This window comes from Takifugu rubripes, chromosome 2, assembly GCF_901000725.2.
Source record: "Takifugu rubripes chromosome 2, fTakRub1.2, whole genome shotgun sequence".
NCBI classification, from domain to species: Eukaryota; Metazoa; Chordata; class Actinopteri; order Tetraodontiformes; family Tetraodontidae; genus Takifugu; species Takifugu rubripes.
In genome coordinates, this window is record NC_042286.1 from 6538678 (window position 1) to 6553663 (window position 14986).

At 47.1% G+C, this 14986-nt stretch overlaps 1 protein-coding gene across 5 annotated transcripts in view; it reads right to left on the reverse strand.

Moving 5' to 3' along the window:
- Nucleotides 1–14986, reverse strand: part of meis2a (Meis homeobox 2a) — a 68624-nt gene that overhangs the window by 18135 nt on the left and 35503 nt on the right. For all 5 annotated transcript variants that reach the window (XM_029828717.1, XM_011618561.2, XM_011618557.2 and 2 more), the window contains one exon: nt 1046–1122. In XM_029828717.1, coding sequence (XP_029684577.1) covers nt 1046–1122 — 77 coding nt within the window. The remainder of the gene's footprint in view (nt 1–1045; nt 1123–14986) is intronic.

The window sequence follows — 14986 nt, forward strand, 5'->3', positions numbered from 1 at the left end:
GGGGAGAGGCGAGGGAGGAGGCTGATAGATAAGACCGACAAACCGGTCTAATTCTCCAGGCATGTTTCTCATTGTGATCCGCAGAAAAATGAGGAAAAAATGCATCACGGAACCAAAAAAATCAATTGACCCTCGGGTGGCTTGTCAGGCTGCGAGTCTGATAAACCTAAAAGCTTCGTTAATGTCAGCCTGCCTGTACCCAACAGATAGAGCACTTTGTAAATGAACCCGCTTTGATAAATATATTAAGGAAAGCTGTGAATAAAAGGCACAGACTTGTCATTTGTAAATAGAACCCCTGCTACATGGAATTAGAATGATAAAATGGGGTTCCATATAATTAAGTTTGTGTAAGACCTGAAATCCGTGCAAATACCTTGCCGGAAATTTGAAAAGAAGCTGTCAGTTCAATTAATCTGAACATCACCCTGAGAATGTACTGAACAAAATTAAGCTGCAGATAAAACCTGGGCTAGTATTTTGATAAGTAATTCCTGTATCATTTCTTTGCTTCTGTGATCATTTTATTTAATCCACCACCCCCAGTTATGCGCTAAGCCATCTACAAAGGGCCTGCTGGCCAGGCCACCAAAACCTTAATCCACCATATAGCTTATATGAAATGGGGAGGGGGTGTAAAGCAGGTTTTGCCTTATGTGGGGGCACCAGTGTAGTACCATAGCAGTAGGTACGGTTTTGGATAAAAGGGTGGGGTGGGTGTGGGTGTAGCTTATGATCCTTGCCTTTCTATATCCCACGGAACACATGTGCATCAAACCACAAAGACCAGTGACTTAGCCACGGAACACTTCGCCGATAACGCCGGAACATCCCAGTAGCTTATGTATGATAATGCCACAAAGGTTGTCGGTGCGTATGCCAGTGTGTGCACCTCCGTGCTTGTGTGTGTGTATACTTAAAGGGGATGTATGTATAAAAATGTTTTTTTTTACACTTAATGGGGCGAGGGAGGTGAAAGCTTTTCACAGTGAAAGGCAGCGGCGTGCTGGTGGTGGAGATATGGCGAGCGGAAATCTTGACTCACCAGTTGTTTACTTGTAAAATGGTGAGGCCCGTGTCTGCGGCTAGTTGCTTCTTCTGCTCTTCGGAAGGGTATGGGTGCTGCGGAAACAAACACAGGAATATATACACACGTGTTAGCCTCTCTGACGTACAGATTAAGGTAAATATTCACACATGTTTGCGCGCTCGCACGGGGCAACGCTGAAAGGGAGCACATGCTGCAAGTCAGGCTCTTGGCTCTGCCTTCGAACTGAATGTATTCAATATGTTCCCCTGTTTGTTGTATTGTGTAACCCAAGACTACACCTTTTTCTGACCTCCAATCAACCCTGCCCCTCCCTCACACAGTATATAACACGTACACGCGTGTACATGCGAGCGCATGCAAAACTCGTCCGAAACCTGTCAGGGCTGGCTGAGCGAGTTTGTCAAAAACTGTCAACTGTGATAACCCCCCACCTTTCTTCGCCGCACCTCGCCCAAGCACGAACAAGACATATGGAAAAACTACACGTAAGCTCTGAAGAACCTATGAGTACCTATAGAGTAGTGTGACTCCTGAGTGGGTGCAGATTTGTGTTGAATAGACGTGCGTTTCCTTGAGAATCTCACATTTACTCTGGTGCAGCCAAGTACAGGAAGTGAATCCTGTGAAATTTCCCCCACAACCCCCACCAAGATTTTTACCTGAAAATATAATTCTGCTGTGACACTATTTGTGTCAGGTCCAATCTAGGGAACACGGGCTGATATAAATGGCAGACCTTGGGTAGCGTTGCTCCCCCTGGGCCTTCCATGAAGCATGACAAAACAACAGTGATCGCTGGTGACAGATGTCTTTAAGGGCCAGATTAGGAGTTGGGGCACACGCAAACGAAACAAATGAGACACAGTGTGTTTCCTTCTGCCGCTGCAGACAGACACATTCACGCTGACGCATTATGAGTAAATCAGGCACAAATACTCCTGCCTATCACACCTGCACAAGACGTATCCTTTTAGAAAAAGCCATTTCTAATTTGAGCCGGATATCAGGTGTTTTTCAAGGTCTACTAACAAACATTTGGTTTACTTCCAGGGTAAAAGTCCTTCAGTCTCAAGGAAGCGTACCTTCCTCCAAAGTCATCGAGGGAGCAAAGTTCATAAAGCTCGTAATGTGCGCTCGGCTTAATTGAATCCCGTTTGAACATGGAGTGATACCACATGCTCCACAACCGTCTTCCCATTTACAGGTGAAAAAAGAGACGGCGAAGAGTCGTCCATGGCGGCGCAGATTGTCTTAACGGGGTTCGTTTTAATTAAAGTTGAGATTAAAAACAAATGGTTTTCAGGAATGTGCCCAAGCAATAACAAGCGAGGTTGAGATGGAGCAAATAATGAGCTGCATAGAGGGACTAATCTGATTTCTTCTTATTCCTCTTTAATATGCTAAAATCATTAACAATGGAAAGATGATAACTGAATGAAACACTTTTTTTTTTTTTAATTGCAAGGTGATGACATTTCTTTGGCCTGGGAAGACAACATGTGTGTGTGTCTGTGTGTGTGAACAGGACTGAACAAGAGTGCGACCCCCTTTCCCCTCCCTCTTACACTGCAAAGCTTCCTCAGCGTTCACATTAGCTCTGACCTCAGTCACCATCAAACCCGCATGCCTATAGAGCCTCCACGCTCTCGCTTGCTGTCACATGCACTCACAATGGTACCACACACCCCCGTGCCCAGCACACAAATTGAGACGTACACTAGCTGAGATGCAGTGCCGAGGTGTGGGGAGAAGAGCAGTCTAAATTGGAAATGGGAGTGGGTCATCTACATTGTATTAAGGCTTCCTCGGGCTTTCAGGCCCGGGCCCGGTCATCAATCGCCCACTGTCAGCCAGAGCGCGCTTTAGCTGGGTGATAAATACACCAGCCAGTGGCATGTTGCTCCTCCAACAGCCACAGCGTAATGAATGGTTTGAACAAACAAGAAAGATGTCTCATCAAGGAGAGTGGGGACGTTAAAGCCCCCTTCGTGCACAAAACCCCTGAGTAAGGAGATTTACTCTGACCACAGAGACACCACACACACACACACACATGCACAAAAATCCTATTTTGTTCAGCTTACACTTCTCCTCACCCTCATTCCCATTCCCCAATTCCTTGGCTTCCTGTGTCTGAGACAATTCGCCTTCCTCCCATCCCAAATCGTGCATACATTTTCTTATATGCACACACACCAAAAATGTAATCAATCACACACACAATGTGCCTACGTACAGCCTTTCTTCACACTCCCCCCCCCCACAAGCCCACCCCCCCACACACGCGTTTTATGGCCAAGGTTGCAGGCCACCCACACTTTACGTTTTGGCAGCTTTGCGTGAAGCATGCCCCTCTGAAATCTCAGCTTCTCAAAATGATGTGTGGTAGCAATGGACCCCCCCCCCCCCCCCCCACACACACACACACACACACACACAGGGACATGAGAGGTTAGCCAACACATGGTGGCCCAGTGGTCGCAGTGCTCCTGCATGCATGAAATTGGAGTAGGGCTACTCAGACCTCTATGTAACCTTTTAATGTTAATTACCTCAGTTTAAAAAAAAAACTTAGTAAATCATCCAAATTAATGCAAAAATGAGGGAAAATGAGAGTCACCACGGAAGTGATCAAATAAAGTCCAAATGCAAAAGCTATCAGAAAATGTTTTTGGTTCCCACGACTGCTCTTTTTCACCCCCAGGAAGCAGAACAACATGGTTATTTAATGGATGAAACGTAAACACCGGCCGCGATCAAAGATGCTATTGATAATCTCCCCAGCAGCTCGGCGATCGCTCAATACGCTCAGTTCCGAACACCGAGGCCAATATCCTTAAAAGAGGATTGACCGCAACATGTAAAACAGCCAGTCAATAAATAGGCCAGAAATGAGCGGCTTCAATTTGCTGTCTGGGCAGCACTGGCCTCCAATCGAAACACCTCCGTTAATTACGCTAAAGCCCGTTAATGTGCCTGAGCGTGCGCTGGACTAAAGTGACACGTGTTGTCCGATTCATACCACGCGTGCACGGGTGGATCACATTCTGCCATCTGCGTACATGTGTGTGTACGTGTGTGTGTTTGTGCGACCAACTGCCAGCTAAATTACAGGGTGTGATGCGCTCTCTGCTCTCTGATAGCGCTGGGAGTAATGGCCCCTGTGGTTGCGGGAACATTACAACCTGAGGAAGCTTCATCATCCTCTGTGCTCGGCCCTTAAACCCCCCCTGAGCTCAGCTTGGGGTTGCACCGTACATACAATAACCACACCTACTTTTAGCCCGCTCTTACCTCACACCGCATGTCTTCACCCACCTCCCCCTCACACATTTCGCGCCCTGCCCCCTTGCCTGACCGAGAAGCTGATGGATGACATCATCAGCGTGTGACATGACTTATTAGTTATTAGTCGGATCACGGGGTCGCGGAGGCTTGCAAACCTATTCCACACTAATGACTCTCAGGAAATTGATAATCAGGCCAGTGGCTGTTTACCTCGGTATCCCGGCAACAGAAAGCAATTGCTGATGATGACTTCTGTGATTTAACCATATTTATTTTGTCTTAAGGAGAGCCTTATTAGATGATTTGCATATACGCTTTTTTATTCTATAGAAGCCCTCATATTTTGCTCGATACTGATTGTAATGGTATTGTTTTTTTCTCTTTCATGGGCTTTTGATTGGCTTTGCTGTGAGCTTGCGTCTAATGTTACAGCAACAGCCCATTCTGGTGTTTCCTTTCATATATTCCCTCTTTGCATTGATTGGAATCTTATTTATTTTTAATCAAAGTGACTGGAGGATGATAATAATATTCACTGTCAGAAACAAACACAATCAAATATAGGAATGACATTTTAATATGGAATCTGCATTGGATGGAGGCGAGATTGGCACATTTTAAATATAGACTTGCCTTTGTTAATAATGCCACAATTGGCTTCTCTGACAAATGACGATGGGATTGAATGCATATCGGCATTACGGGGACATCAAACAGATATGACAGATGAATCCAGCCGGAGATTCCGGAGCCTGCACGATTGCTGGGGATACCTGGCTTTTCAGCCGCTGTTTTCTGACAGATTCCGTGTCATTTGTGGAAACATACGGTGAATGAATCATAACTTAAAAGGAATATATGAGAATTTCATGTTAAAATAATTATTTTTCAAATGTTTCTGATAACTGGGAATAGCGCCTGTTTCCTGTGTTTGTTGCATTAAGGCTGATTCAGGGAACCAAATCACGTGAGGACAAACTCATAATTGTAAAAATATACTTTATTCCTTTTAGCTTCAACTCTCAATCTGCTTTTTCCTTTTCTCCTTAAACGGAAAGGAGTTTGGGGAGTTTGTTTTATTATAATGAGCCTCACACAGCTTCCTGACAGCAGGCTGAAAACAGACAAGAATGCCGCATGACTCAGTGATCTAACCCTGCAACTCCCTTCCCCTTCTGCTGATTGCAAACATACAAACACGCGCGCTCATGGAGCCAACTTATAAACACAGCTCGCATGTTGCCAACTGCACGCCCCACATGCCAACCAACCTGTGATAAAAGAAAACGCCAGCGCGTCCATATCTGCATTCAGAACATACCGCTGCACTCCTGCCTCTCTCGCTCCAGCCTCCAGAGTTTCCACCTTAAGCACGAGGGCTCTCGACAGGCTGCATTCTGACAACAATACACCGATGATTGCAAATACAAGGAAGGCGCGGTGGTGAGGCTCACGGCATCTATTATCGAGCAAAAGGGCCCCCAGTCTGTCTGTCTGCCTCTCTGACGGGCTAGCTGGCTGGCTGGTTTGGCAGCTCATCAGCACTAGCGCTGCTGTTGCTGCCACGGCCAGCCACAACAATTGCTGGCTGGGCTCCTGAAGCCAGCTCCTGGCTGTCAGCCAGCAGCCTGTTTGCTCTACACCATTAATTTATGTTCACTAGAGATGGTGCAAGGTTGTAGAGAAGCTCCACGGCATAACTGCCCCGCTCGCCTGCCAAAGCTACGGCTACAGTGAAAGTGGGCGAGGGGAGTCGGCGGGAGCGAGGAATGAATGGAGAGGGAGGATGAGGATGGAGCCCTGGAGGATATGTAAGTTATAGGCATCTGATTGTTCCAAGCTGCATGAGGCTAAATAGCAATCACTCCCACACAATCCCAACGCAGCTCCAGATTTAGCGGATCCGCTTCTAAACGCTACGGTGATCATTTTGCACCACCTTTATCCAATAAAGGAAGCAAAATGCTCGAATAAATTATTGATTATTTGTGTAGAAACGTGACCAAAGCCTCGCCGAGCTCGACCCAGAGACCATTTGAAATTTGCGTGCAGATGCATATGCGCACAAACTGAGCTTGAACCTGGTCGAGGCTGCAGGCCACAGAGATGTGCCTATTTAATCATCAGATCAAGTTCATGGCTTCTTTTTTTTCCACCACACGGCTGCCCCTCCACTTTCAAGAGGAGGAATACGATCCCTCCATCATTTCAGTGGGGGCCAGGTCTGTTCTCGCTCTCTCCCCTTCTCCTTGCCGTACTCCGCGGGCCCCAGCAGCTATCTCTTTCTCTCTGCACGCTAACCCGTCTGGCCTCGTCTCCTTCCCTCCACCTCTCCTCCTCTTCTCTCCTCTCCTCTCATCTCATCTCGTCCCCCTCTTTTCAAAGCTTCCGCTCAAGCTTTAAGCCAGGTCCTAGAGGGCAGGAATTTGGCCTGGTTTTTCAGACCAGTCTGTTGGCTTTGTTGTGGTAACTGCCTGCTCAGGGGCACCCGGCTCTGTTCTGCACCGCTCTCCAGCCCGCCTGAGTTCAACACACAGCCACGCTTGCTACTTGCTCCATTGAAAAGACTTGTAAAGATAACAACTGGGCCTGTTTTAGTAGTTATAATAATTGCTACAGACACGTGTTAATGCCTTTTTAAAATAATGGTTTTTGGGATGCTGTGTGTAGGGACATTGAGGAGATCAAGCGGGCGAGCCAGTCAAAATACAAGACCCACCCACTTGTCTGCGCGGGACGATCCTCATCTCCACACTTGTTGGTCATAAAGTCGGTGGGAACGTAGTTAAAGTGTGCTGAATGAGCAAAGCCTCTGAATAAACACCAGCACTGGTTTAATGGGGTGTGTACATATTGTAAAAAAAAAAAAGCAATGGCTTTCTAATGAGACATGTAAGAAAAGTCTAAGGTGGAGAAAAAGTTTTTTTTTTGTTCCTATTAATGTGATATTATCGCCACTGCAACCCCGACTGTGTTAAAAATCCTTATATTTATTTGTTTATGTTCCATATGCAGTTTTAACACTTTTAATAGTATAGACTACTGGAAACGGTGGAGGGGGCTGATGAACAGACTTGCCTGTTGAGGTCTGTTGGGACCAAGTATTAACATACAGTGTCTCTTTAGGTTTGTCCTCTTTATCTGTTGTGTTCTTTAGACTTCGTTAAACTCCCCAAGCCGGAGCAGTGGGACTGATCTTTCGATTGAAACAGAAACAGATTAATCTGTGGAGAGGCGGAGTGAGCAGAGAGAAGCAGTCGGGTTACTCTTCAAATAGAAGCTTCTGAGAGTTCCCACTCGATGCTTCTCCCTTTCACTGTGCATTAAGTTAATGAGCATAAGTATTCAAACACACAACTAGGACCTCTTTTAGCTCTCTCTTTGTAGTCTCTCCCTCTGTCTCTTTAAGGCTCTGCATTCTTGAAAGAAAGGCCAGTACGTTCTAATAGTGAGCCTCGGGACACAACAACAAGAGCACAACCACTTAAAGAGGACAAACAAGAATCCCCCGGGGCCAGCTATGGAATGTCAAGGCAAATTGGACGATATTATAGGACATTTGTAATGTCAATTTTTGTTTTCAGGTCAAAAATCAGAGGCGACAATTGTGTGTAACATTTGTCCATTACAGTGGAAGAAGGGCAAGCCCCCTCCTCCACCGAAAAAAACAGCTGCAGGGGACACTTCCTGTTTGCTAATGATGCTAAATGTGTTCAAGTCAACCATGGCAAATTTTCTCTCCCTTTGAAAGGACAGCTGGGATGGAAAGATTTTCTCTCCTCTATTGCCTCCCGTTTCTCCTCTGTCCTCTTCTGGTGAGAGAAGCTCTCAGGCCACGACTGACACGCTCCTCAGATCATGTCCCCGTCAGTGAGAGAAACATGGCTGGCGCTATCCATAGGTGCATTCGTTTGAGAACACAAGTGCTTCCCTGGAACAAAGCCAGCCGAACCCTTATCAGTCACCACCCCGACCAGACCTGTTGTGACTGCTCTTTTTACTGGAATACCACTTTTGCCATTCTCTTTTCATCTATAGGTGTGGAAGTCAAGAGCATTTCTCCTGTCATTGCTCAACACCCGAGGCAGCTGATCGTATGTGCAGAATGACAGACACCCTCATAAGGAGAAGAGAAGAGAGGAGGAGAAGAGGAGAAGAGGAGCTATGTAGCTTTTAACGCTAATACTAGTCAATCATTAAGGGCATTCTTCCGTCCTCTCTCCTTGTAGTGCTCTTAGGCCCAATCCTGCCCGGGGGCCGAGGTGACCTTCGACCTGGCTGGCCTGCCTAGCTACAGCCCTCTCGTTTGTTAGGGGCTTTATCCACTGACAAAGCAGTCAGGAAGTTGGCAGCCACCCAGCAGCCCCATGGGATGATGACCATCAGCTAGCTCAGCTTACCGCTTATTACAGGATGGTGGGGAGCATGTGTGTTTTGTGTGTCTGTCTGTGGGTGCGCTTGTTCCCTCGCATGCACTGGTGTTCACACACGCATCTGCATGCCTGTTTGGCAAATTTAACGCAAATGTAGGAGGAGCAACAAAATCAGTGTCTGACCTTTTTTATGTGTCTCGGTATTTTTTTCCCCCCACACCGATAGCTAATGACACGCAGAGAATAACCCTGGAAGCTACAAACGTCCCTGTCTCCAAGCTAACCCGATCAGCTACGCATGTTAGCAACAATCAGGCAACCTTCCAGCCACTGGACTCAGGGGACCCCAGCACACTTCTCTCTCGCTCTCTTTCTGCCTGTTCCCTCCTCTTCTCCGCAGCCTGCTCATCAGAGCGCTCAGAACAGCTCACTGAAACATTATATCATAAGACGCTGTAGTTTCACTCACACCACTCCATAAAAGTCAGGTAATTCATACTTCATTTATATATCTTGCCATTAATAAAGCTGATGAACTTTTACTCCTTAAATCTAATGGGCCATTCCGCCATGACTGCGAGCGGTGCTTACCGTGTTCCCAGCCGCTCTACGCCTGTCTCCCCACTTTCTTTTCCTATATGGGCGCTAGGGAGAAAGCTAATTCACAGCTCATGTACAATATTTTATGGGTGAAGAGAGAAAAAGTAGGGTTTTTAGGACTTTTGTCTGACCTTTGTCACGGACGAGCCACGACACACACCACATTATGAGCTCTTACACTTTCTGGTGCTTCCCTATGTCTCTGTCTCTATCTGGGTACAATATAAGGTCACTGACCTCCGGCTCTAAGGCAAGGCAGGATGGCTCCCCATCCCGAAGGCTGTTGACAAGCATCTGTGTTCTTTTCAACAACTCGTTGAACCGCCACACTACCCCTTCCCTTCTCAGGAATGTAACACAACCGCTCACTGAGGTAACCCAAGCCCCTCCCCTCGTCCATCATTTTACAGAATGAGCAAGGCATGGGGGGGGAGAGGGAAAGAAATGCAAAATCTAGATCAACTGGGGGTGTAAAGACAGCACTACCCGGTCTTCCAATGTCACTGTTGCTTTCTATTTATCTCTTGGTTCATAGAGGCACTTCTAGTCCACTGGCTGTGGAATAATTAATGATGCAATTGAGTCCAGCAGAGGACTTTGACCAGCAGGAGCTGTTCCTGCGAGCCGCGTTAGCTGTTTCATAAAGAACAGGAAAACAGCAGAAGACAAAGACAACGGGAGACAGATGGGTCCAGGAAAAGAGCAGCTAGGCGCTTAGAAAAGGAGAATGTTAATAGTCCGTTCCCCAACGTGCTTTTACACAGTCTTCTTTTCTGTTTTCTTCCTCCCTCTAGTCTAATCCTGCCCCATCCCCCTCTCCTCTCCTCCATCCTGATGCCGGGATTGGGGGGCCTGACCTGTCTGGTGATTGATGGTAATGTCTCAGGAAGTCATTTTCCCGACAGCACCCTGCCGCCTTTCACCAGGCCTGGTGCAGAGGTGAACCCATCACATGGATGCTTTTAACTCTTTGCTTACTCTACCCTGCTTTCTCTGATCCGTCTATCTCCCTCCGTATCGTACCCTCACCCTGGCAACTCCCACAGCTGAACCACCTACTTCTAGCGCCAGGACAATGGCGAACAGCTGATTATGAGAATTATTTCCAGCTTGATACAGAGATTAGATAATGAAAATCAAAGGCCATATGAAGGAGCATCTACCAAGTGGCCCCTTTGACAGGATTCTGAGGATGGATCCTCACAAATCCATTACTGTCAGTGCTTTCCACCTCCATTACAGTAATTAAGACATGGTTCCAATGTGAGGAATGCTTTCTATGCGCTGGAATTGCTAACATCTGCCACATCTCCGCTCCATGTGTCAGAGCGGAGCTTTCTTGAACACAGACGCAGCCTCTCAGCTTCCTCTCTCCGTCTTGCACCCCCAATTCTTCACCACCGCTCTCCGCATTTATTTTCTTAATTCAACTCAAACTGTGCCTTAAAGAGATCCCTCTCTGTTTGAGTCCAAATAACCTAAAATGATCCGTGAAAAGCTTCCCGGTTCCCGTTTTCAACAGGCTTCATTAGTTTTTAATATCTAGCCAAGGAAGGGATGAGAAAATGGCAGCGAGATAATCAATGGAAAGGAGCTGGTAGCCTATTAATCTCCCCCAAAGGATTGTGGGTTAATACACACTCTTGCATAGGCAAGCACGGCTGTGTGGGGAACACATCTGTCTGCCTGGATGGGCTACTTAATGAAACAGCCTGCGTTTGGCTGCTGAGATGGATGTCGTTCCACCAGTGAAAAATGAGTTCCCTCTCCCTGTGCTGAGCCACACATGATAGGGCTCTATTCAATCCGCTGGAGACCTGACAGCGTCCCCGTGTGAGAGCAGCTTAAACAATGAGGGTGCCGGGTAGGACAGGCAACGCATGGCCACCAGAGCAAGTCTCCATGGAGATCATATCAGGGAACCCTAATGGAACAAAAGTCTGACTGATCTGGGCAGGGAGGGAAAGTTTAGAAGTAGCACAGCGCAAAGATAAGGAAGAAGACAGCAGATGAAGGCTAGGCCTGCTGGGATTTAGAAAGGGACTGAGGGTTTGAGTGACAGTGTTGGTGTTTGAAAACACCGGTGCGTGTGCATGCGTGTTCACCAGGGCACGCGCGCACGTCCCGTGGCGGTGTGGGACGTGACCCCTGATCAGGGAGTCCTGTAACAGGAGCTCACCTCCGGTTCTGTGAGCTCTCCTCTGACTGTGCTAAACAGCCACCTGAAGACAGGATTAGCTATTGTGACCTGGCCACAGAGGTAACTGAACTACGCCTCCGGGGACAGACGTGAAACGCACACTGTCACGTGTCACAGAGACACAGCCAGGTGGAGAGGGACACACAATGAAAAATAACTTGGCCTAAGTATTGCACTTGACAACAACTTAGCCACGTTTATGGGAATATATCAACAGTTTAACCGTGTGAGTGGGTCGATGATAGGAGCAAAACAAGGATTTTCGGGGAATACTAATGATATGGGGAATATTCAATATATATATATATATATACAGTATATACTGGTAAGAACACTGCCCGAGCACGTCTTCCGACAGTGGAGACAGACGTGGTGGAGGATATAGGTTTAGAATAAACCTATAAACTCAGGGAGGGTAGGCCAGGTGGCGGAGAGGGATTGTAGGAGCAAACAGGACACTTATAAGAGGATGAATGCAGTTGGATCCAGTGAAATGTTGAGCGAGCCGAGGTGAAGGTGTCAGTGGTGTTTGCTGTTGTCTAGTGAAAACAAAGCGGCAGACTCTAAGAGGATTGTGCAACCTAACCTAGAGCCTTGGGGTAGCAGAGATTTGTGCCTGTGCAGAAATTGATGGCTGTCAGCTCCTCTGTGCCTCAACTCTGACAGTATGCATCCATACGTGTTACCGTGGGCACATACGAGCACGCATGCTGCGCTGTAACAAATGAGCTGTGCTTAATTTACCACTGATTATGCGGGCTGCTGATGCCCCAAACCCCTTTGAACTTGTAATTGCCCCGGGTTTCATTAATGAACATTAAGGAGGATTCAGAAATGTGTGGCTAATTACACATTTGCCCCTTTTTAATTTCTTCATCTTTCTGAGAAAGGGGGAAAGGAGGAGCAGCGTTGTAGTAGGAGGACGAGCGCCAAGAAGGATGGGTTGGGAGGCATGCACTGGCGTTGTCGCCTGTTTTATCAGTATAATTGTACAAGCTGGTTTATGGGTTTTACAGGGGCGCTTTGTGTGTCATTCGCTGGAGCCCCGGGGATATCAGGGACTAGCTTTCCCCATGATCAATATTCAGAGATTCACATCTAGAGCCAAGACCTGCTCTGCCTGGATTTGGATTTATATATACTTATTTACACTCTTTTTGAATTTATTTATGCAATTTTTTTCTCTTTGTTCTCATCATCATCCATCCAGACGCCTTTTCTTATCTGCATGTGGTGGAGCTATTTTTGATACCAGCTTTGTTATCCATCACACGTGCTTATTTCTACAGCCTTCTCATCTTCCTGGGCTGCAGAGAAATCCAGACATTTGAAGAGAATGAGGTTTGGTCCATGCGGAAAAAAATAGGGACACCGACGACATATGGCTCGATATAAGCTGGAGCGCTTGAGCAATGGTGTATTCTGGGTAAATGGCTGCAGCACTGGGAGGGTCCACCGAGGCTTGTCGAGGGGGAAGAGTCTGGGAAAAGAGCAACAAATTGACCCGCTCAGCCTCGGACTTTGATGTGGACTGGGCTGTCTCTTAAAAATCAGTCCATATGTTCAGGGGAGGATATCTGAGGGGGTGGGGGGGAATGAAAAGGTGAGGAAGTGGTGGGAAGAGGTGAGAACAAGAGACATGGCTCCCAGTTATAAGGAGCCCACTGTGCAGGAATCCCACAGCCTGCCACTGGACTGGCAAAACAAAAGAATGTATGTGCGGGAGAGGAAGGTGAGGGGCAGAGAAAAAAATGGCTGGAGCAGGATCTGGTGCAGCCAGGGTCCCATGACAAACCAAACAGGGAAACATCAGGTCTGTTTTTGATTTCCGCCCCATACCTTCATCCCTCAAACCTTTTCTATCTGTTCCTCCTTCCCTCCTTTTGGCCTGGTTTGCCGTTTCCATGCGTGTGCTGCTCCTATTCCCCTTTGCATTTTTTTTTCTTTTGGTGTGAGATGAATATCAAAGCACTACTGCACCAACTTGGAGGCTTGCAGCAAAATCTCATTGGCGTCCGAGATCCGCTGGCATGCTAGCAGTCGCCGCTCTAGCTCCTCTTGCCACAACCCCACAATCAACTGTGGGAAGATGAGGCTAGCCTGCAGGGTGGTACCTCTGCACGGGTAATTTAAGAAAACTAGCTCCAAGAATGAAACCAAAATCCTCTTATGGACTTATAGGGAACACAACCAAAACATGCTACCAGCATCTTAATAACTGCTTTCCCACCAGGGGCATATATGCTAACACAGGCTACACATGATGTCATTCAGCCTTATTTCTTACAGAGTCAGCTCAGCCAGACCCCAGCGAACAGATTTGTGTTATGACTACAGCAGCGGCGGACTGCCTTGCCGTGCTAAAGGGAGGGAAACATCCCCCTTCTGGGGCCTTTTCTCAGTGGGCCTTAAAAGAAGTTTCCTCTGCTCTTTTTTTTTTGCAATAGCAAACATGTCTGCGAGTGTTCTTGGAAGGGTTCTCTATGTACGGAGCTGTGAGTTTATAAATCTGACCTCCACGGGATTCTGCTGCGGTCAGGACACAGGCAGTCACCCCTGCCGGGGGCCAAACTCCTGCTGTGCTCCAAGACTTCCATGACACTGATGTTGCGCATGGAATATTATATTAAATCTAATATATATTCTATAGTTGGACTGTATTTATTTTGCTCATATGCTTGGGTTTGGCGCTGTTTTCATCTTTTTTTCTCAAATCTTGCTCCTTCACACAGCTTATTCACCTCCATACAGTGGGAACATGGCACAAGCAGTCCCTTCCCAGAAAGCACTCATCTCAGCTGACAGGGCTGAAAATTAACAGGGAGGGTGGAGAAGTATTGGAATATGCAAAGATTGCTGCATTTACATGAGTAAAACGGCGCTCCGCTTGTAAATGACATGGAAAGGGAACACACAACAATAACCACATGGCAGCACGTGCATGGCTAATGTGCTTGGTTTTATGTGCGACCCGATTCGATGTAGGGTCAGTTCACACTGGAACTTTCACAGATCTGGCTTGGAGGTGAAGTGTGATGTTCTGATGCAGAGGCATGAAATAAACTGGGATTTATTGCTTTCTAATGCAGCACTAAAGCTGTGGAACAGCTACCAGCTCAGCCAGAGCCTACTGTAAACAGAGCTGTGACATGCTAACACTGGGAAATCACCACAAAGCCGCTCTGCTCTGAAATGGCAAAGTTGATGCGGTCTGCCATATAATTATACAGCCTGTGAAAATGGGATGTCGCTAGCTCTCCCCCAGCACTTCTAAATCTTCACTCTGTTCTCTGGGCTCTTGAAAACAACAACTTCATCACATGAGTTCCAGCATGGGCGATGGCGATGAAAATAAAAAGAATAATTATGTTGCCGTCGTTGCCACTCTGCAGCCCGACTGTCTGTGTTTGCTGTGACAGACAGACAGAGGTGGCCCACTTGTGGAAGAACAGATGGCAGACTGAGGTGGGCTGT